Source organism: Acartia tonsa, chromosome 8, assembly GCF_053477335.1.
Source record: "Acartia tonsa isolate MP-2025a chromosome 8, ASM5347733v1, whole genome shotgun sequence".
Classification (NCBI taxonomy): domain Eukaryota; kingdom Metazoa; phylum Arthropoda; class Copepoda; order Calanoida; family Acartiidae; genus Acartia; species Acartia tonsa.
The window spans coordinates 36,786,823-36,810,781 of record NC_137267.1 but is presented as its reverse complement, the minus strand read 5'-3'; the positions used below and the strand labels follow the sequence as shown (position 1 = coordinate 36,810,781).

The 23,959-nt window shown below is 31.9% G+C and overlaps 2 protein-coding genes across 6 annotated transcripts in view; one reads left to right on the top strand and one right to left on the bottom strand.

The window, feature by feature from the left end:
• Positions 1-359: 359 nt before the first annotated feature.
• Positions 360-19,348, top strand: LOC145326865 (uncharacterized). 5 transcript variants are annotated; one of them, XR_013882012.1, is made up of 26 exons: positions 360-478; positions 651-964; positions 1,176-1,240; positions 1,407-1,507; positions 2,092-2,153; positions 2,482-2,535; positions 2,838-2,905; positions 3,330-3,461; positions 3,673-3,835; positions 4,376-4,542; positions 5,076-5,177; positions 5,456-5,591; positions 6,353-6,565; positions 7,390-7,492; positions 7,922-7,991; positions 9,213-9,269; positions 9,815-9,878; positions 11,743-11,818; positions 12,860-12,953; positions 14,254-14,381; positions 15,515-15,584; positions 15,903-15,953; positions 16,377-16,452; positions 16,796-16,901; positions 17,269-17,462; positions 19,276-19,348. XR_013882012.1 is itself a non-coding variant. In XM_080170300.1 (25 exons), the coding sequence occupies exons 1-25, from the start codon at positions 435-437 to the stop codon at positions 17,399-17,401; spliced, it is 2,649 nt and encodes an 882-aa protein (XP_080026426.1). In that variant the 5' UTR covers positions 418-434; the 3' UTR covers positions 17,402-17,540. The 5 variants fall into 5 exon arrangements, 1 of the variants encoding a protein (XP_080026426.1); XR_013882009.1 differs by lacking the exon at positions 19,276-19,348 and adding an exon at positions 17,644-17,874; XR_013882010.1 differs by lacking the exon at positions 19,276-19,348 and adding an exon at positions 17,608-17,874.
• A 1,411-nt stretch (positions 19,349-20,759) lies between these two features.
• yki (Transcriptional coactivator yki) overlaps positions 20,760-23,959 on the bottom strand; it is a 44,972-nt gene continuing 41,772 nt past the window's right edge. Inside the window, exons 7-8 of the mRNA XM_080170299.1 lie at positions 23,612-23,935; positions 20,760-23,259 (exon numbers count right to left, since the gene is read on the bottom strand). Coding sequence (XP_080026425.1) covers positions 23,196-23,259; positions 23,612-23,935 — 388 coding nt within the window. The 3' untranslated portion in view covers positions 20,760-23,195. The remainder of the gene's footprint in view (positions 23,260-23,611; positions 23,936-23,959) is intronic.

The following is a 23,959-nucleotide window of genomic DNA, read 5'->3' as shown; positions in this document are numbered from 1 at the left end:
TTTTATGGGCTGAGATCTAGCGCGTTTTACTTTTGGTTTCAAAAAGTGGCACATCCACCCCCTCCCTTTATAGTTTAAGTAATAAAGGGGTCATTTTATTCGTGCATTTTCCTTAAAGTTGTGTGTAAGCTTTTAGTCAAATGCTCATATTAAGTCAAACTGTACTTAGTTATGACCAAATGTATTCTAAACGTTTGGTCATAATTAAAAACAGTTTGACTTAATTAATGCATTTAACTTATATGATATCCTACACATAACTTAACGGAAAATATGAGAGAAAAAATTACCCCTGTATTATATTAGTATAATATTATGAAAATTTTGGTAAATAATTTTTTTTTTGTACCTATACCTAGTAGATTAAAATAAAAATTTTGATTTAGTTGTTGATATTATATTTTTAACAATATTAGTAGAGATAAATATGTAATATGCTAGACATGGACAGCACTGATGATTTCCAAGATCCTTTTAGGTAAGGAAAAATGTATTTATTTATTCTAAAGTAAAAAAGTTAAGAAATGCAAAAAAGTAAGATTTTTTAGTAATAGATAGCTAAGCCTTTGATACCTAGATAAGTCATGAATTGACAAAGATTTGCGACTGATAAACGTTTAAACACTACTTTATGGATTAAATTTTTTCAGTTACAGACCACTGAAACGAAAGAAAATTGTCAAAAATGGTAACCTGAAAAACAAAACTGCCAATAAACAACCTACCCAGTCAGCTAGAAAAGCACCAAATACAAGAAAAAATTATGTCAAATCTCCCGCCAAAAATGTACTCAAATCTCCAGCCAAAAGTGTACTCAAATCTCCCGCCAAAAGTGTATTCAAATCTCCCGCCAAAAAGAAGACCTCGCCTGGCAAGATCATCTCTCCCTACACCTCGCCAAGTAAACAAACTATTCTTGATTCTTTCTGGGGTAGAAAAACAGAATTAATTGAAAATAACAATGGTGAGTTTTATTTTAATTTAAAAGTACTGTAAAAAAGGAAAGAGATGGAAGGGGAGGGGACATTATCATAAAATTTTTATTATCAGGAATTACTTTGGATAGGTTCGTACAGGTAAAAGAACAAGTTTTACTCTAAAATAACATTATAATGTAGATTTAGATCAAAAAACGATATGATAATCATATATTACAAGAAATGTTTTATTTTTAGAGAGTGACCAACATTGTCCAATTTGCCAAGTGCCATTGCGAGTCCTGGATAAAAGTATTTTGCAGGTAGATTTTAAATCATTATAATCTTTAGTGGTATAATAAACATCTTCCTTATCTAGTAACATTTAGATTTCCTCCATTTTTGCAAGCTTGCCTTTAGCCCTTTCGACGGTTGAAAAATCTTACTACTCTAATTATAATGTTATCTTTGCCTAACCTAATAATTTAGGACCATGTGAAATGTTGTGAAGAGCTTCCCGACAGTGCATCTGATTGTCCTGATGGCCTCAAGTGCCAGAGCCTGTTTGCCAGCCATTTTAGTCAATTCAGGTAATAAAACTAATAAGACAATGACTAAAAAATTGATGTATATAGTTACATTAGTACGTAGAAACATTTGAACACTGAACTCAATGAACCAACCAATCCAAATTCATTAACGATCCCCAAAAAATGTGTGTAAAATTTTTTTTGTTATAGGCATGTGTTATTAGCACAGCATAGAGATATGGGAGCTTTTACTAGAATTATTATTGTTATAGGCATGTGTTATTAGCACAGCATAGAGATATGGGAGCTTTTACTAGAATTATTATTGTTATAGGCATGTGTTATTAGCACAGCATATAGATATGGGAGCTTTTACTAGAATTATTATTGTTATAGGCATGTGTTATTAGCACAGCATAGAGATATGGGAGCTTTTACTAGAATTATTATTGTTATAGGCATGTGTTATTAGCACAGCATAGAGATATGGGAGCTTTTACTAGAATTATTATTGTTATAGGCATGTGTTATTAGCACAGCATAGAGATATGGGAGCTTTTACTAGAATTATTATTGTTATAGGCATGTGTTATTAGCACAGCATAGAGATATGGGAGCTTTTACTAGAATTATTATTGTTATAGGCATTTGTTATTAGCACAGCATAGAGATATGGGAGCTTTTACTAGAACTACTCAAATACTTGGTAAGTAAACTAAGGTGCATTCCTTCTACTTTTCTGTCAGTCATATAACATTAGTAAATATAATTTTGGTATATTTTTTTTGTATTTTTATGTAGGCATAAATGTTACCAATTAAAAATAGGACGTTATGGAAATAATTCATTGATTTGTTTTTTGGAAAAGGTTTAAGAAAAAGACCGAATGAATTATCTGAAAAAAAATATTTTACATTTAATACCTAGGTATTTTCGAAGAAAAATCCATTCTTTAATAAAAATGTTTTTTTTATTTTAAAAATATTTTAATTTTGATTCTTATTGTAGACTTTTAGTAAAAATTTATATTTTAGAATTTTCTCAAGCTTCTGATTTTCAATCCGGCGAATTTCCTCCCTTACAAAGAGGTAAGACAGTTAATTATTGAAACAAGGACATTTATATCTAAAAATAAGAAATATAAAGAACATGATAAAAACTACATAGAAAAGTAATATTGGAGTTAATACGCTGAAAATAATTTTTTTAAAGGCAGGTTAGAGCGCCCCGCTGAGGCTAGAAATAATTGAAAAGCTACAGTGAAAATACGACAAAACCTGTTACTACCTTTTCTTTCCATTATCCAAAAGGCATTTAAAATAGTTTGAATAAAATATGAAAGCTTTAACTAGTACCTAGGTATTATAATTGATCAAAATTAACTATCTAGAAATTATTGCACCAACCCCCTGTTTTAACTCCACTCCGGTTGACGGACGACCCTTTAGTCCAATTCAGGTACAGTTTCTTTTTTTTATAACGCAGCTACTCCATAACTAGCTAGTCCGTCCATATGTCCAGTAAATTAAGTGCCAGGCAAATGCAACTAACTCTCTATGTTTGGGTCTGTACAGTACATTTTGTACAATGTCTATTTATATATGACATTGATGTATTACCTCGAGAGTGCTAGGTCCTCATTGACTTCAAGCGAATGTCTCAGGGCCTTAGTGCATTTAAACTGAAAATGTTACTCTATCACCCAAGGTTAACTGGACACAGCAGCAGTTAAAGTACAAGTTTAATATCTCTAGTATTGCGTTGCGTGGTCTTGATTCCAACCCAACAGCTCTATGACGTCATGTGACGGCAAGCGGGCTACCATTTTTTGCTGTGTCTGTCAACGTAACTAATGTACCTAATTTACAATCACTGTTTATAGAAACTTGGTGAAAATAACTGCCTACTAACGGATAACGATTCCCCGCCATCTGAGGCGGGCAGCAGAAAACTGTCGACCAGTCATGTCCGCCAGTTTCTACAGAACATGGACAGTGACGGTAGAAAATCTCAGGTATTCCGTATCAGTCAGGATGTTCTGATAAATAAAATGTTTAATGTGCTTTTTAAGGAAGATTCTTTTGGCAACAAACTTCAGAAACATATCTCTTTATAGGCCATAAAATCAAATGATAATAATATCAATATATAAATACCTAGTAACTTAATGTTTCAAATGTTAAGGGGAAAAGTCTTCGATTTTTTACATTTTATTTAAACCTTAGGGTGAAGACAACCAAAGTATTCTACGTGGTGGATACAGCACCCCTAGGGGCACAGCACCTCCGCGTAGAGTTGAGTCTGTAACTGGTACCTCACAAGTTGCAGGTCCAAGCAATGGCAGACCAAGTGCCAATCAATTAAATGGTGGAAATAAGCAAACAACAGGTTTCTGTTTTATCAATTTTCGATTTTTTTTTATTTATTTATGTCTCTGAATGTTTAGTTCAAATCCGTCGAATTTTTGGGCCGGATTCGGATTCCGGATTCTTAAAGAATCCGTCAAAAAAGTGGCGGATTCTTGCGGATTCCGGATTCTTAAATGTCGGAGGCAAAATTTTATTCTTTAGAAGACATATTGTTAATCAAAGTAACAGGATGTCTGTCTGTGTGTCAATAGCGATGAATATCGGTCACTGCCCCTTAGTCGATATGGTACTATTTTGCTGTGAGGCTTCTCATGGGTCCAGGAAACTATTTCGGAGGAGAGTACCCTCACCCTACTTATGTACAAATCGCCCCTCCCCTAAAATAAATACTTTCAATTAGAATTTAAGATACAGGTTTGACTCCCCCCAACCTTCTTTCAAGCCTCCAGGTCTTTAGAGGCGGAACCGCTATGTTTGAAAACAAATGTTAATTTATTTCTATCTATTTTAAAATATCTTTTAACATTTTTCATCTCAAATTTAAATTTGTGTTTCAAAGGTGATGGAGGAGACTTGGCAAATAATTCTGTTGCACAATCGAATGATCCATTTGAGCATACAAGCAAAGGAACTCCTATAGACGTGGATAGTGATGATCATGAGAATGATGACAATAGTAAAGTACCTGCTGCCAATGTCAATAATAAGAGGACGGATAATTTAAAGGTGAATTATTTTCTTTCTGTGTTTTTAATTAAATATCTCGTTAAGCGGTAGACCGATAAGGTTCTCCTTTACAAGTCTCTTGTAGGTCACAGGAAGGTTTAAATCTATTTTGGGAAGGTTCCAACCATGCCAACCTGTAAGAGAAATCGCCTGTAAAAAAAAGTTACTCTTGCTTTACTCTTCATATGCATTTATTTATCTACCATTGTTTTATTATGCCTTTTGGGGTTATTCTTATTTGTTTGGCCCTTAGGACCTCTAAACCTATGGTCGCCAAAATGTTAGTCTATAATTAACAATTCTTTTATTTGGCATAGCAGATAATCATCGGAAGTACATTTGTTAAGCTAATATCATGAGAAAATGATTTCCATTTGTTCTATAATCTGTCAAAGAAAGGATGTTTGTGTGTCTTTCTTTATGAAATAATGCCTATATTAGTCATTTTATAGGGATTTTATTTTTTTATTTAAATGTGTCAGATAAATAATTCCTACACAATCTACCTTCTTGAAAACTAATCTTGTTCCTAGGTGAGATGTACTCGTGACAGTTCTGAATTTGAGGTGACCGTCCACCAGGAGGGTAACAGGACACTATCCGTTAGAGTCCCGGTCAAACAAAAGAAGTTTGAGGTAGGAATACAGGAAATAATATAGCAATTTAGCTTTTATTTTTTTTTGGGGGGGGGGGGATAATTGATTCCCTTGACATTTTACCGTGAACTGTTTAAGATTCCCAAAGTTTTAAGACCCGCCATATTTAAAAATGTCGGTGTAATTGATGTAATAAGAAAGAGCTACTTTAGTGTCCACTAAAAGCTCGTTTGTCCAATAATGTCCATCCAACCCCCCCTCCCCACCCCCCAGAAAAAAATATGTCATTTAATATCATCTTTAACCTTAATGTTTAGGTGACCGCTAAGTGTGGAGGTGGGACAGATAGTGATGGTAGCTCCCCAATCTCTCCTAGTAAACAGTCAAGAATTACATCTTATTTTGCCAGCAAGCAGGGAAGAAGGGAGAAAGAAAATTTGAATCTTGAAACAGGTGCTCTATTTTTTGGTTCGTTTTTAAGAAGGGGTCTAAAAGAAGAAGACAATGGACGATAAATTGATTTACATCCCCAATGATGATATACAAAATTATCCCTTCTGTAGTTACTTTTAGTGGTAGAAACGTTTGGACATATTTGAAATATTTGGCAAAAAATAATAATTTCGGCGAAAACCTTTTTATGGGTGAGACCATGCGCGTTTTACTTTTGGTTTCAAAAAGTGGCGCATCCGCCCCCTCACCCCTTTATAAGTTATCGTAACCTTCCCTGAGAAACCCTAGGTATGGTTGTAATGAGGAATTTTTTTTGGAAATTAGGATTCTACCAATCAATTGAAGCAGCTTTAACCATGCTTTCCTTTGTTCACGCTCCTCGTTTAAGAGTGTCATTAATTAGGGTGGCTTAATATGGAACACCTGCCAAAACTCTAGGCCAGGGTGATGTAATAATTGAGTAGCTTCCACGAGAATTGCGGGTCAGCTTGTAATGTAACATAGAATACACTCTATGATTAGTCAAAGGATTCTCACATCCAATTCCTTGTGCATCTGAATCCTAACTTCAGAAAATCAGGGCTACAACAACAACAACATAACATCAAATTAATATTTCAACATCAAGTTTATTTGTAGATTTGTATAAGTCCTCATACTTTATTTATGCTATTATGTCTTTTGCAGAATACTGAAATGTAATACTTTACTGACGGATTAAAAATTTTGCCGCCATTTTGAATTTTATGTACGTTTTTCAGCTGACGAGCTTGACATCCGAGGAGACTATGTATACGCAAAACGAACCAAATACGACGAGGCTGTAAATCAATGGAATAAAATCTTCAAGAAACCCGCGGCCCCACCCCCGCCCAGACCAAGGTCAGCAACACCGCGAAACCAAAATGGTACGCAGGTTCGGTCCCCGTCCGAAGAGCGAAAACGCAAGCTACCCTGGTTTAAGATTGTCAAAGGTGAGATTTCGATTAAAAAGTTAATACAGTTGAAAAAAAACTAGTATGTAATGCACTTTGGTAAAATTAGACATAGAAAATTGGGCTAATCAATATCATAGATAGTTTTAATTGATTTTATTTTGTTTTCTAAAGGTAATCCTTTTATTTTTAATAACCGTAAAGAAGCAGGATGACTATCTGTCTGTCTTTTCAGTTTTTGTTTTTGTTTTAGGTTATTAACATGAGACAGTTATTAAAAGCGAAGCTTTTCTATAATTAGGGTCGGTCCGTACGTCCGTCCGTCACAAACGGATAGCTTTTTAGTTAGTTTAGGCATGTTAGAATTGTCCTATCGATTTCAAACTTTGCATGGTGATTCCTTTAGTAGTTAGGTACGATTTAGAAAGCGTAGCAACTCTAAGATCATTACAAGAATGTCCGTACGTCCATTTTAAACATATTGATTTTTTTTACTTTTTTAACAACAAATTTTTTTGTGATCTAATCATCGGATTGATCTGATTTTTGGTATGTTTATCCCTGGGACAACAAAGTATAATGTTTCAAGCGAAGCAACTCTATAATCAAGTCCTAAAAATGTATGTATGTCCATAAACATTATCCTGTATCAAGCAAATTTTCAACATATTTACACTTACAATTTTGCTTCAACTCTTATACATTTATATTCTGATTATTCAGTTCTGAACTTCTGACACTATATAAGTGTTAATGTCCGTTTGTCCTACAGTTTCAGTGCTTCGCTTTTATGGATGTTGTCATCCTTGTTTTTTTAAAGTCACTCATAAGTTTAATCTTATCTAAAATTAATCTTTGTTTAGATACAACATTCGCCGTGGATGCCTTCAATTGGGGCCAAATACCCGGAGTACTAACATACTTCCTGACACATTATCATTATGATCATTATCAAGGATTAACAAAGTAAGTAATGGATAGGTAGAAGGATAGATAGATGAACAGATAGATAGATAATTAGACAGACAAGAAGATAAACAAAACAAGCAAAGTAGAAAAAATGAAAATAGCTGTCAAATGGCAGAAAAAGTTTTATTTTCTTGACTAGAGTAATAATACCAGGGATATTATGGATAAGACAATTGAAGAAAAATTTATGTTCATCCCATAATGATAAACAATAATACCATTTCCAAATGAAAATTATTAATGAAAGGCTTGGACACGTGACTTAAGTTAGTACAACCCAATCAATATTTTATAAAAGTCCTCAAAGTTTTTGAGCCAACTAAGATTTAAGAGCATTGTTATCAAACTAAGTTATGTCTGGTGTCTTCCCTTAAAGTGCCATGCAAGCACAGAAAAAACTAACTAACAAATTGTCGTGTATTTTAGGCATTGGAGTAAACCTATTGTTTGTTCTAGTCTGACAAAAAGATGTTTATTAGCCTATGTAAAAGTAAATGTAAGTACCTATCTTAAATACATTTTAGGTAAAGCTTCTCTATGAGTTACTACGGTTTGTCTACACGTAATTGAATATTTTCGCCACTTACCTAATTTTATTAAAGTTGCGGATTTAATTTTTTCTCAGTATAACTTCGATACCGACTAATATTCGCTGGATTAGAACCGGTTTCAGAGCCATACGGAAAAATCATGTATAGCATCGTATTACAGACAATCTTCACGAATATTAAAATAAAATCATAAAATTAATACATGTATTGTTAGCCCGGACTAACAAAACTGTTTTTTTTTTAATTTTACATTTTAATATCTACCGAAAGCTGTCTATTACGATGTCATAAATAACTATTATTATTATGCTTATCCACTATTATACGTTATCGTCCTTGTTTCATTTTTATTAAGTACATAGGTATATACGTTTTAACAGACAAAGACAGCCATGTCTAAAATAGCGAAGCTAATTTTTATTTGAACTTTGAACAGTTTGAGTTTCTTTTTTAAAACTATTAGTAAACAAGGATGGTACAGTCAATATTTATTGCAATCTTTTAGTCAAAGTGAATGAGAAAGTTATAGAGTAGCTTCGCTCCCAATAATATAATAAATGACTCTTCCCTTTTATCCACTACATCCTACGTAAAATATCTAAACTACTATCTTATTTTATTGATAAATTGGTGGGCGATTTTCTTTAGAAAAAAATATTCATACGTACGTACTCCTTTGTATATATGCATTAAGAATAAAAGAACATTTCAAAAGAAAAGATTATCACATTGAAAAATACTATACCTACCAGTACACGGAACTAAATTTTGGAAAAAGTATTTTCATGTACTTAAGTTTTGATAATCCCCCTTAAACGAGTTTGTAAATTATATCATATCAATCTCTATCTGTGTGTCTGTCTGTTTAAACCAAATGATCTCGCTAACCGCTGAACGGATATGGTTCTCCTCTACTGGATAGCTTTTAAAAGTTCCTGGGTTTGTAAATAATTTAGGGCAGGTACCAAATAAAAATTAAGAATGTAATTTGTATAATAATAAATTATTGTATCTTATACTTGATCAAAGCTTTTGATCGCTTGGTCTTTACTTTCTATGTACGGTTAAAAAAAACTAAAGAAAATTCTCATAGTTTTTTTACAGATATGTCTACATGATTTAGAAATTAGTGTATTTTTATTGATTTGTAATTTTTCATTGTTTAGGAAAAATTGATAACAACCATAGATCCTGGACAAGAACGAGTGATTGACCAAGTTCAGGTATAATAATCGATATATTATTACTTGGAGGTTGCACCAGATTTTTATGTAACCCTCCCCTTCTACTGGATGAACGATTTGGCCAATAAATAAGGTCCATCTTATTAAGCTAAATTGGTCACAAATTTTCTCCTGTCAATATATCCCCATGTATATCCTGTATCCATATTGGTATGATTAAATGCTTTTTATTAGATTTTTACCACTATTGATACTTCTATCTGTAAAACAAATTAAATCTAAATTTAATCTGAAACTTGATGCTTTGTTAGATTCTTATTTCGAGTTTGGTACAGATGAGAAATTAAAATTGAATACCCTTTTATATAAAGTTGTAAGGGTTTTGTTTCTTTGTCCATTAAGATATCGCAACCCACTGAATATCTGTGTTCAGCTGAATCCAAACATTTAGGGTGGTTTGGTCTATTTTTGTGCCCTCCCAATTGAAGTAGCGCCTACATGCTATGTGGGGAAGGGGTCGAGGCAGGGCAGGGCGCTAGTTTAGATATACCATTTTTTGTTTCTAATACTTAATCTATGTCTAGATCTCCTGTATTGATGCAAACCATTGTCCCGGTGCTGTTATGTTTGTGTTCCGGCTCACAACAGGTAAAATACTGAAAAATCATATACCTATTATATCCAGTTTTCTACGAATATAGAAATGTACAATCATAATATTAAATCCAGTTTTGTTAGCACATGCCTTCGGCACCTCAGCGGCTAACAAAACTGATTTTAATCTTATAATTATACATTTTAGTACATATTTTTATATGCACGGAAAGCTGTTTATAATACGATGCGACAAATAACTGTTAGTAGCGCAGCTATTCTACAATTCTTAATTTACTTAATGACATGTCTCTGCCTTATCATGTCAGTGTGGTAATATTTTCTTCTGACAAACAGTTTGAAATGTTATATTAGAGTTTTAGTATAAATATACCTACTTTTTAATAATACTAGCGGATTCGCCTAGCCTGTAGGGGCTTTGCCCCAAGAGGTTTGATCAACCTAATTTTTCGTATTTTAGATTTTTAAAATAATATTTAAATTTTTTTTGGGTGGGGGGGTGTCCCACCCTCCAAGAAAATAGTCATAAACCTTCCCCGAACCTATGAGAAGCTACCCTGTAAAGGAGAACCCGATCGGTTCAGTGGTTAGCGAGATCCTTTGGTACAAACAGATAGACATCCTATTACTTTATTATAAGGATAAGAATCATAATGTTTATTTCGTTTAAACAGATTTATTCCAATATATTACAATGGTGTATTTTTAGTAGCAAAGCTACTCTATAATTCACTATGTCCGTCCGTCCGTCAGTCAGTCCGTCAGTCCGTCCGTAACGCTATGGGGGAAACGTAATTTTCTCGGCTCCTATTCAAGATAGACAGCTGAAATTTTTAGTGAAGATTCCTATGACATATGCCCATCTAATCTATACATTGTTTTGTCCGTCTGTCTGTTAATTCGGGTGCTAGATCGATTCCTAGATTTTTACGTTTTTGTAATTTTCTCGATTCCTGTTCAAGATAAATGGCTGGAATTTTCAGGGATTGAATAAATTTAGATTTTACATATTTCGATTAAGTTTTATTTAGATGCCTTTATTGGTTGGGGTGCTAGATCGATTCCTAGATTTTAAAGTTTTCATGATTGTTTCAATCCCTATGCAAGATAGACAGTTGAAATTTTCAGGGATTGAACAAGTTTACTTTATACATGATTCCACCTATTTTTATTAAGATATCTTTATTGGTTAGGGTGCTAGATCGATTCCTAGTTTTTCAAGTTTTTGTGATTTTCTCAACTACTGTTCAAGATAAACGGTTGGATTTTTTAGTGATTAATTAAGTCAACATTCTTCATATTTTGACCAAGTTTTTTAAAGACTTACTATTTTTTGGGGTGCTAAATCGAATGTTAGATTTTAACGTTTTTTCTTATTAGCTTAATGCTTCAAAAAACCATTATACAATATACATTTTAAAAGGTTTCGTGATTTTTGTTATTGAAGTTTTTTATTACATACTCTATAGATCATTTCCAGTTGTCTATTTATAGTTTTTGAGCTTCGCTACTTATGGATGTTGTCATCCTTGATTGAGGGACATCATTTGAGCAATGATAGATAAAGACCTTGTAGAGATCAGCTCTGCTAAAAAAATCACCGCGGTTTTTTCTAATGTTTTTCTCTGGGGGAGAAAGGACATTGGACTGAAAATTCACTTGTACCCAAACTTTGATAACTACTTCATCTTATTCGTTGGTAAAAAAAACTTTGAATACTTGTTTAAATTTTAATTGGTTGGTTAAAAACTATTGGCGTCCAATCTTTTTAACCAACAATTTTAATCTACAGAAGGGGTAATTATGTTTATCATCATCAATGGGGAAGTATATCAATTCGTCGTCAATTGTCTTATCCATTAAGATCCCTGACTGCCATTTTATTTCATTTTTTTAGGAAAGACAATTCTTCATGTTGGGGATTTCCGTGCAGATCCGAGCATGGAATCTGAATCCGTATTCTGGAATAACAGGTACAATTTACATCCGTATGGCTTTGAAACCGGTTTATTTCCGCTGGATTAGAACCGGTTCTAAATCATACTGGAAAACAATGAATCGTATTACAGACAGATTACCTAAGTTAATGATCATAGAATTAACCCTGTTGTATTAATCATACAATTTGTTTTGTTATCCGCGGAAAAATATCTGTAATGCAATATGATGTGATGATTCTTTTTCAAGTTAAGCTTCGAAACCGATTATTAGAACCGGTTCGGAGCCTTAATGAAAATTAATGTACCGTATTATTGACAATTTTCCCATGGGGCCTAATAAAAAAAAAGATATCTATACAGGTACTAAAGTAACAGGATGTGTGTCTGTGTGTTTGTATGTTTGTGTGTTTGTTTGTACCGAAGGATCTCGCTAACCGCTGAACCGATCGGGTTCTCCTTAACAGGGTAGCTTCTCATAGGTCCCGGGAAGGTTGTTAACTATTTTCTGGGGGGGTGGGACACCCCCAACCCCCCCCCCAAAAAAAAAAAAAAAATTTTTACTTTGTCTTTTAAAATCTAAAATAAGAAATTGGGTTATCAAATTCGACTCTCCCCTCAAGTGCCCCTAGAGGCCTCTAGGGGCGTAGCCGTTAGTAAAATATAAAGCAAGGAATAAATTATAAAGGCAATATTTTTGAAGTCTTAATAGACACACAAAATAGTTCAAACATCCTTATTCTTTTAAATTTGGATATTATTTTACTTAATGTACTGTACATTGAGTATTTTCAGTTCTGACTTAAATCAACGCGACGTAGAATTATTGGGAAGTTATACTAGACACATTATATATTTATACTAATCTTAGAAAAAAGTTATTTAAACTATGTTGTACTGGATGTATCTAATTTTTATATGTTTTGTAAACAATTGTCCGCGGATAAATAAATTGATCACATCAGAAAATCAACGACACACATCAAACTACATCTGTATCTTATTTAGAAGAATAGATACAGTATATCTGGATACAACATACTATAATATTTATATTATCTATGTATCTATATTTAGAAGAATAGATACAGTATATCTGGATACAACATATTGTGATCCTGCCTATGATTTCCCCCCACAACATGATGTTATTCAGTTCGCCAAAGAAAAGGTAAGAACATTTTATCGTATTCATTCGAATCCGGTGGCTAGGAACCGGTTCTCATCCATACTAAAAAACTATGTCTAGCATCGTATATCCAGTTTTCTACGAATATAGAAATGTACAATCATAAGATTAAAACCAGTTTTTTTAGCCGGTGCCTTCGGCACATCGGGACTATAAAAACTAGTTTTAATCTTATAATTGCTCTATATCCGCGGAAAGCCGTTTATAATACGATACGAGAAATAAATATTATTTTTCTAAACTCTAAGGAACAAATATTCTTTGCTTTTCAAGCCAAGACTGAGTAGATATGAGGATAACTACGTAGATTTTCATATCTGGTTGCGGTAAATGAATATTCCATTATGGCTTCAATTCATATCCGCTGGATTAGAACCGGTTCTAAGCTATTCTGAAAAATCATGTATCGCATCGTATTATATCCAGTTTTCTACAAATATAAAAATGTACAATCATTATATTAGTCTTATAATGTACATTTTTATATCCGCGGAAAGTTGTTAATAATACGATGCGATAAATAACTATTGGTTAAAGATCCTACCAAAAAATTAGATATTTAACAAACAAAAAAATATTCAAACGTTTTCAAATCTGTTCAAATATATTGAGACGTCGTTCTTTAAAGTAAGGTTTCTTCTCACAATGAAATGATAAAGAAACTTTAGAAACGCATTATATTATTAAGATCCTGGTTATTGACGTAGAAAATGAAGATTTATCTAGAATATATATATTCAATAAGAACAGTTTTAACGTTTGATCATTTGTATAAGTTGTATGTACTAGAAAAATTTTCCTTGAAATTATTTTTTGTAGCATGTAATGAAAACTTACGTTATGACGCTATCTTAAAAGGATAAGGAAAAAAATAGTACTACGAAATAAAACAGGTAAAAATATGAATTTTACACATTATGATTTATTGAGACTTTTCTCTCTTCAGATGTCAATATAAAACTCTAGTAGAAGATAAAAATTTTGCGGCCGAAGGTTTTTTTTTCTTTTCTGTTGGCTCGGCGACTGCTAAACAAATTATGCTTTTAAGGTTAGCAGACATGTTTAGTGTTTTGTGGCTGCTTAAAAAGATTGTCTAATACTATTGCTTAAGGCAGTTGATTTTTTTTATTTTCCGACGGCTAGATATGGCTGCTGTGTGACATAGCTGTTTTTGGGTGAGCTGATATCAACCGTCATAAAAATTCATGTTTTGCAGATAGTTTACCTAGTAAATTAATCTAGACATATTTAGTCGTAATAAGTTTGAAGAATATATTTTTAGGCTTTAGAAATGTCAGAAAAGTACCCAAAGTTGGTTATTCTCGTGGGAGGATACACCATTGGCAAGGAGAGAATATTTAAGGGTGTAGCCGAGGCCTTGGACTGCCAAGTTTGGGCTAATTCTAAAAGGTAATAGTTGTTTATCGCATCGTATTATAGACAGCTTTCCGCGGATAATAAAACTAAAGGCCTAAGTTAACAAAACTAGTATTAATATTATGATTTTTATTTTATTATTTGTAGAAAATGTCCATAATACCATAAGATACATGATTTTTCACTATGACTTAAAACTGATTCTAATCCAGTAGACATTAATCGGTTTTGAAGCAATACTGGAAAATTAAACATTTTTTTCGGTTTGCTTCTTAGTTCTAATAGACGCATGTGATAATTAAATATGATAGTTTTAAAAAGTTTTTGTATCAAAGGATTTTTTGTCTAATAGGCATTATGAACAACAGAAACAACTTTGGTGTTCAAATCTCAGAATTTTTAATTTGCCTCTGATAACTGGATAAAAACCGGCTATTTTGGTAACTAGCCTAACTATTGAACCATGCATTGCAATCATACTGAAATACAAACATACATTTTATAATATCAAAACTAAAACCTCATCTGGAAAGGATAATATGAATTGAATACAAATAATATAACTGCAGGTGACATGATCTCATTTTATTAAGGCTATGGACATATGAGCATAATCAATATTAACATAAACAAAACATGATTAAATCAGCAAATAGGATAAAACAATCGTAGCTGGTGAATGGAAGATTGCTGGCCTCGAACCTGCAACATATATATTTAAACAGCCGCTGTAATAAACCAATCACGTGTCGCAATCTTAAAAGGCATCCAATTGTACTCTGATACTGTGTCAAGGAGACACGTCATTGGTTTATTTTAGCGGCAAATTTAAAATTTAAATTTTTTAATCTCAATGTCAATTTTGTCATTAAACAATCGCCAACAGTTACAGATAGAATTTGTATGATATTGGGATTTTTTTTTATTAAGCCGTTATTCTATAACTAGGGTGTGTCCATCCGTATGTTCATATGATTAAGTAAGTACTTTAACTATATATATGTTTTTTTTTAAATTTTATTTGATTCAAATATAATTTCTTAAATTTTCCAACCTTTAGTTTTTCCTTCTATGCTATTGTTAACTTCTAATTTTGCGATACTTATTGATTTTATTGTCCCTTTTTTATTACTTACATTTCAAAAATTATTTATAAATCTTTTCAGGCAGAAAACTTGGAGAGTTCTTGAAGACGAAGAAATCAACAGTCGGGCCAAAAATTCCACTAGATTTAAGGTACTATGTGTTATTAAATCATTGATAGATGGTAATTGATAAGATGATAGATTAACACCTCCTAAAGGTTAGAAATTTTGTCTTAGGGAATAGTTATTAGATTTATTATGAAGTGAAAAGTCGTGCGAATTTGATTGATAGTTGACTAGAAGAAAAAATAACCCTTTCCCCTTCAAAGGGTTGGAAATTTTGTCTTGGGGAAAAGTTATTATGTTTTGCTTGAAGTAAAAAGACGTGCAAATTAATACAAGTTAAACTTTAAATTAGATGGAAAAAATAATACAACGCATATTATATTTAATATTTGTTGTAATTTAGGCTAAAGTTCACGTGGTTGAACAAAGGAAGCTTACCTGGCAAGGATTAAAGGTACGTTTATTGTAAACCATACAGGGGTGCATATTCTGCATGGGACCTTCTGTAGGGGGGGGGGGGGGGTGAAAAAAAAAGAAAGGTTGAAAAATGATAAAATAAAGAGTTCTGAAAGCCTTTAAAAACTAGAGGGGTGAAATAAATTAAATATTTTGAAGCTGATTATTTTGGTGAAGATAGTGAAACACCTTACCAAAGAGTATCATGTATACAACTTACTTAGTCCGTTGGTCTGTCAGTCATACTGCAAAATAAATATTTTTATTTAACATATGAAAGTTTCGTGATTTTATACTATTTATCATCCTTCTCTCTCTTCTTTATGAGCACTGAACATATGCTGTATAACTCAGTTTGCCTATCCATGTATTTTGTGCTTCTCTACTTAAGAATGTTTTGTCATCATTGTTTATATTACAGGCAGAAATGCAAGAACTGTCTGGAAGCTTTGATCATGTCTTGGGTATTAAACCTACGGGATGGACTCATGAAAAAGGTAAACTACATAAAAAATTATTTATCGCATCGTATTATAGACAGCTTGCCGCGTGCGCGGATATTAGAATGAAAAATTATAAGATTAAAACCAGTTTGTTTGTCAAGAGGTGCCAAATACTCGGGTTAACAAAACTGGTATTGAATTTATGATTTTCATTTTAATTTCACAAAAAAAATTATCTATAATGCCATACTACACATGATTTTTTAGTATGCCTGAGAACCGGTTCTAATTCAGCGGATATTAATCGGTTTCGAAGCCATACTGGAAATATTATTTATTTATTTATTATATATTTAATTTTATTTTGATGATTATTATTCGAACATTTTTTTCCTAGGAAGTGGACACGATGCCGAGTTGAGTAGGCTGAAAGTTCAGACAAGAGAAAATATTAGTCTTCTAGAGGTGCCTTACTCTGAACATTCAAGCTTCTCGGAACTCAAGTAAGTTTTGCCTCTTGTAGAGTAGCTTCTCTATATCATATTTATTGGACCAAAAACACGCACAGCTAAAACTTGGAGACGAATGTCGTGTAATCAAAAGGTTAGTTACCGCGTAATCATGCTTTTCACGGGAAAGATTTTGTTAGATGATAAAAAACTGTAATCATACACAATTTTTAATCAATTAAAAATACTTTTTTTTGGGGGGGGGGGGGTTACGATCTGTTTTTCTTGAATCTATTTTAAAAATTCCTGAGATCTTTTAGAATCGTGAAGGAGAGCACAATCGGTCCAGCTATTATTGAGATATTTCAGAACAACCAGACAGACAAACATACTGCCTCTTTTAATAATACCTTTAATTTAGGAGATTTATCCAGTTCCTGCGAATCAAAGATGCCCGTCAAATAATCCCAACAGCCAGATCAAAACTCAATCTAAACACTTTCTTCACAGAATGGATTAGAGAAGCCGCCGCCAAAGGGCCAGAGTCTCAATAAATTGGAGCATTTTTCATATTTTTTGTTTAAAGATTTTTTAATAGTTGTTAAAATGTCAGAGGTGTATATTCTGCACAAGATTAATTTTTTCTTCGGCTGCATAATTTCATTTTTTCCCTATAGTTAAAAAAGGAAAAATGTTTATTTTCCTAAAAGAGAAGAAACATTGAAAAAATATGTTTCATCTACCCCACTCCTCCCTTTAGCAGGGTATTTCATGCAGAATAAACACCCCTGAAAAGTTGTTTAAATGTAAATACCAGGAAATATCCCTGGTAAATACCAAAAGTTTTATATATAAGGGTAACAATTTTTACAAAACTTATCCTACAAATTTATTAACAAAAAGACCTAAATATAAAGAAATGGAATGATTTTGAAGTTATTTAGAACACGTAAAAGTTTATATATTTAAAGCCCCAAAAGACTGATTATAGTATTAATATAAATAGTTGTTTTATACGCTTAAATAGGTATAATTTAAATTAAATATTACATTTGAAACTGGTGTCCAATATTGCTCAAGAAATTTTGTTACCTATTTAATTTGTAAGAGGAGTCTTATTTTGAATTCATATTTTCTTTACATATTTTACTAAAATGAAAGAATCATATAAGAAAAAAAAATGTGTATCACATGACATTCAAATTACATCTTGAGCTTATGGTCGTTTACCAATCAGATATTGAAAGATCTTTGTGTAAATCCTTTATTATAAAACTAGTAAGGTATTTTTATCTGAAGCTTAAGATTTCAATAACTATTGAACAGTTGCTTTAGGCTTTATTATTTTATGTTTTAAGCTTATTTCATTTTTAGATTTAAATTTTTGGTTGGTTCGATGCTATTTTTCTGCTAACTCCTTTTACTAACTCCTCTGAATTCAGAGTCCTTAGATCCTAGGGGTGCAGCTGCTTGTACTAGTTTAAAGTATGTGAACTAGGAATTTAAACTTATCATTAAAATGTGTTTTAAATCAGGGATACAGAGCTAAATCTTTAAATCATTTTGGTGGTGAGCCCGATCGGGGTGAGCCGAATTTCAGCCAATCACAGCGCGGCATTTCATAAAATGCTGTGCTCTCATTGTTGGAAAGTTGGCTCACCCCGATCTGGCTCACCACTAAAATGATTTAAAGATCCAGCTCAGAATAATGCCAACAAACATGCAAATTTTTTTGTGTAAATTTTGCCCTATAGTTGCCATTTTCCTCTTACTACCTCCCTGGATATAATCTCTACTGCCATATTTCAAACCTTGTGATTTTTGCTATTCTTACACTAAAAGTTATTTGAAGAAGTCTGTAATTTTTCAGTAGGGGATTTTTTTCCCCGGCTTTTTTTGAAATTCAAGTAGTGCAGTTGCAATTATTATGCCCAGTAATTTCACTTTGAAATTTTGACGCCCCCCTTAAGGGGGTCAAAAAATCATTGCATCAGAACTATGGCTTCATGGTGCTCCCTGAATAGGTCTTGAAGAGTAGAACCAGGAATTTTTGAAAATTTCAGAATATCTCGTTCCTAGCCTGAGAAAACTTTAAAAAACCTCTAAAAATTGGCCAATTTTCAAAAATAGCGTTTTTTGAAATCCCCTATTTTTCAGCTATCTTGTGTTTGATATATTTTAGGGAGCTTTCTAGAATCAGATATTATAGGCACAATTTATCAAAGATTTACTATTCTCCTTTAGCTCCTTTAGGTTTCAACTTCAGGTGTGGTTAGGGGTTCCAACAACTTTTCAAACCCTTGTTGAAACAACGGTCTTCAACCGTTAAAGATATCTAGGTGGACATACAAACCACATACCTTATTCTATAAACTCTACTAGCTTGCTATGCCACTTGAGGCCAATATCGAAACTTTTTTCAAATAAGCATAAAATATCTGTTTAAAGGAAACTTTTTAAATTTAGTTTGTTGTGATGTCTATAATCAACGCTAAAACCATGTACTGATAATAATAAAATGTATTTATTTTATTCAAAACTGTTTTATTTAATATGCCCTTACATCTTTTGGCAAGTAATCTCTGCATTTATTTATGTAGATCTCTTTATTTAGTTCATTTATTATATTCATTAATTTAGTACATTTATTAATATTAATATTTGTTATTTATCCTGACTGTCATATGTATATTTTTATAACCGAAATAAAATATATTTGTTAAATTCTCATTGTTAGTCCTTTTGTTAACGCGAAGCTACTTTTTATTATATCTTTTTGATCGGCTTTAAAGGCTGGTCGTGACCGAGTTTTCGTCGTTAACTTTTATTAAAAAGATATTCTATAATTTCAATGTCGGCTGATTTTTTGCGTGAAGCTTTTCCTGACTATTAAACAGTACTCTGAAATCTGTTTGGTTTTTAATGTTCGAGGATTTGTGCCTAAATCTTTCCCATTGTTTTTCAATTTGAGGCTGTCATGTTGAAACAAGAAAATTCAATAGACGTTGGGGAGATTTAATACTACCTCTGCAAGAATATAGACAACTACCTGGCCTAATTGGTGGGGACCGTTTTCATCTGCCAATAAATCGATTTTAATTATCAATATAGTGACTTAGCTGTATTAATATTTCCGACGCTATTGGCTGATACTCGAAGACCCAATTGAAGGTCGGCACAGGTTATCCAACCCAAGAATATAGCTAGTAGGATATTTTACAATCAACAGTTAATAGGCCGACTGTAACAACCAAAAATCTCTACTTTATTGGACAAATCGTTTATTATTACCAATATCATTTTAAGGATTTTAAAGTATAAAATAAAATTGATAAATAACCCAAAATATTAAAGACAGTAACAATAATTGGTTTTAATTATTGGACAATAATAGTTTGGAACCAACCTATTAAAATTCGAATTAAGTACCCAAAGTTTTGAGAAACTAGGCATGACCCTTGTAGCTGCCAAATGCATTAATTAAATGCTTTGCAAATGTCAAACTGCTCTCATTATATTACAATACCTGTTAGATTTATGTACAGGACAATGGACGAATATTGAAATGAATAGTATTCATTGAATACCCAATAATCACAAATTACTTCTTTTGTTGATAAAAATTATTGGTAGTTTCAAAACAGTATGATAAAAGTAATTTTATATTTTTTTGAGCCATCGAATGCTCAAGTATCCTGTTATATAAAGCAGTAAGTTTTTTCGTCTGTAGTTAAGATTTCGAAAACTACATAATTAATTCAATGCATCTAAATGATAAATGAAGAAAACGGGCTCTATGACACAAGTTGAAGAAATCCAGTCAACTAAAACAATGGATTTAAAGTTCAAACTTAAGAATCTCTGTTTTTACGGTCCTGCTACTTTTCCGTGGAAAAAAAAAACAAAGCTTAGTATTTTTTATAAAATTTATTCCATTCACTAGTATTTAATATATATTTATATTATATGAATATACATTTACTACACAACCACATCAGTATGTACAGTACAGTACAGTACACCTCTTCCAATAGAACACAAAAATATTGAGAAAAAAAATAATGAAAATTATGTGTTCAATAAAAAAAAATAAGCTGGCGCGGTTTTTTTACAACAAAAATTAAGAAATGCATAAAGACAAAATTAAAATTCTAAAAATTATCATTAAATACAGAGTGTGCTGTGAAAATAATGGATCTAATATAATGGATGAAAGCAAAATATTTAAAATTTGAAGCATGTCTCACACACTGTATTATATTTATATTATTACATAAGATATTGTCATACTGCGAGGCTGCAGACATGGCATTTCTAACAGTTTTTATGGCACAAAATCCTTTCTTAGCCTGGCAAAGAAAGAAAAGTGTCAAAATAAAATAAACAGCCGAAAAAATCTTCCAAAATCAAATTCCTCCAAATGAATAAAAAGTAGCATATAAAGCTAAAATAATTAAAATAAAGTAAGGAATATGAATTGATAGGATTTAAGGCTTTATAACATTACATAATTTTAAACAATTTTTAAAAATGTCAAATTATTTTTTTACAAATTAAATGTAAATGATATGTAAAACCTTGATTGTCAAATTAATAAGTTTCAATTATACAAAACAAAATAACCCTATTATTATCATTACAAACTATCTTAAATCTAAAATAAATCTATTGGCTTTATATATACAGCAGAAAGTTTTTTTTATAAAGTTTTAAGGTACAATAAAGCACAGGCACTTTTTTAACAAAGTCTCACTTTTAATACATTGATAATAGCAATCAGAAATATAATTTCATTTTATTATAGGATTGTTTTTATATCACAAAAATTAAATTGGAAATTGAGCTTTTTTTATATATTGCTTTCAAAATAAAGTTTATAATAGTTTTTTTTTAAATATTGATTTTTTATATGATCTAATATACATTTCATACATTATTTCAAACTATAGCATAGCTGCACTATAATAGAATATATCTGTCTGTTTTATAGATATCATTTTCTATCAGAAGGGCTGTTTTTCTCAGAAAAAAAATATTAGGTATACAGATACAAAAAAGCATGAATTTTACGTTTTAGTGAATAGCAAAAATTAAAAATGTGCCTTGATTTGAAATGAAATGGGAAGACATTTATATCATTTTAAGTAATAAAAAGCATAAAAATGTTTAATTTTAAAAATTATTTTATGACATGCGTAAGAAATAGGAAATAATATAATATAATATTTTTATTATTTCTACTTGTATGACCTATAAACACAATTTCATAAAATTATTTCTTTCAACATGCGATATTACTTATTTAATTTTAGTACAACCCAAACCAAATTTTCCTTCCATTCTGTTTGCTTTGATATTATTACATTTGTGGTTTTTCAGTTTTTGTCAAAATTAGAAAAATCTAATAATTATTAATGAAACAATAAATGAATAAATTGAAAGTAATAAACCATATATATTATATGCATATTCATTGAAAAAAAATGAATTGATTTGGGTTCAAATTTCACTCTTGTAAGATGTATAAACAAACAATTTTAAACAAACAAAAGGCTGTACAGGCCAGGCCAGGCTAGGCTAATACAAGCTAAGGCCAGGCTAACAGTCTGACAAAGCCAAAATTATAATGTTTGGTGTACAATTGCAAGCTTCAATTTTATGTATTGGAAAATTTAGTAAACTGAAATATGAATCCATTCATACTTCATTTGATGTTAAAAAAAAAGTAGGCTGAAAGAAATCTTACATATAATAAAGCATGAAAAATAAGTTTAATTGTCGAATTTAAAATCAATTTGTCTATAGAAAAAACAAAGCTGGAATCACTAAGTAGGTCTACCCATGGAGATATTACTATCCACAGACTTAGTATTCCAGGAATAAATAATTTTTACAAACTTTGTCTATGTGAGGGAAGGGTATATTACATCATCACTAATAGCACAATATTATACAACCATTAAAAAGGTACTTATCACTGATTTATCATATTTGAGCCAGTAAAAACTACTTGTATGAAAAGTATAAATGTGATATTATTATTATTACTTACAAATGTACAACATATGGCCGGTAAGGAGTAAGGCACAGAATTTAGATATTTTGTCAGCCATGCTTTTTTTCTTCTTGTCAATGACTGATATTCAATTGTTCTTGTAAATAAAAGCATGTAAATTCACTAAAAAAAACACTTTCTTAACATGATCTTGTTCTTTACATAATCTAAGTTCTTTTTTTTGTCCATGAACAGCATTTTTTGCTATTCTGTGCAAAATATGGCAGAAATACGACATTTTCTCAAACAGAAGACGACTTTTCTTGATATTTTGGCGCCAAAAAAGCAGCTGATTACAACCAGGTCAACTCATTTTCCACGCAAGTGTTGTTGGTGAAGATTGAGCTCATAAAATCCCTGAAAATAAAAAATGTCATTATTTTGTAATCTGATTCAAAATGTTGAACGTTTTATTTTATGTTTGAACCAATGATCTAGGGGGATAAGACAATAGTCAAAAAATTTATATACATCTGCAATGGCAATAAATAAAATTACTCCTTCTGTAGTTTACAATCAGTGGTTGAAACGTTTTAACACTCAACTTAATGATCCAACCAATAAAAATTAGAATTAATGACCAAAGTTGTTGAGCCATTATTAAAAAACTTTGGGGACCAGTGTAATAAACAGCCCAATGTCCCCTCCCTCTCTGATCTTGAACACTAATAAGCAAATTTGCTGGAAACTGAATTTTTTATTAACGTACCTACTGAGCTCTTCTCCAAGTTCAGGTAGCGTTGGGATCAATTCCTCTGTATCCATACTGTTCTGGCCGCCAGGTCTTGGCTGCTGGACACCTCCGCCCTGCTGTCCAGGCTGCTCCATTGGCTGCTGTTGCGGAGCACCTCCTTGCTGCTGTTGTGAAGCGGCGGCGGCCGCAGCCGCTGCTGCTGCCACCTGTTGCGGTTGGTTAGACTCTGTCAGTGTGGTGTCGAGGTCTGTCTCCATTGACTCCATGCCTACGTCCTCGCTGATGATGCCCAGGTTGAAGTTGCTGCCCATACCTAGTCCGCTATCGGTGGATTCTTGTCTGAAAAATAATTAAATTATCATT

What these genes read in the sequence shown, in the direction of transcription:
- LOC145326865 (XM_080170300.1), top strand. Translation starts at nt 435, where the DNA reads ATGCTAGACATGGACAGCACTGATGATTTCCAAGATCCTTTTAG. An exon ending in TGGAAATAAGCAAACAACAG is followed by an intron (nt 3,836 to 4,375) that starts GTTTCTGTTTTA and finishes TGTGTTTCAAAG; the next exon opens with GTGATGGAGGAGACTTGGCA. An exon ending in TAGCCTATGTAAAAGTAAAT is followed by an intron (nt 7,992 to 9,212) that starts GTAAGTACCTAT and finishes TTCATTGTTTAG; the next exon opens with GAAAAATTGATAACAACCAT.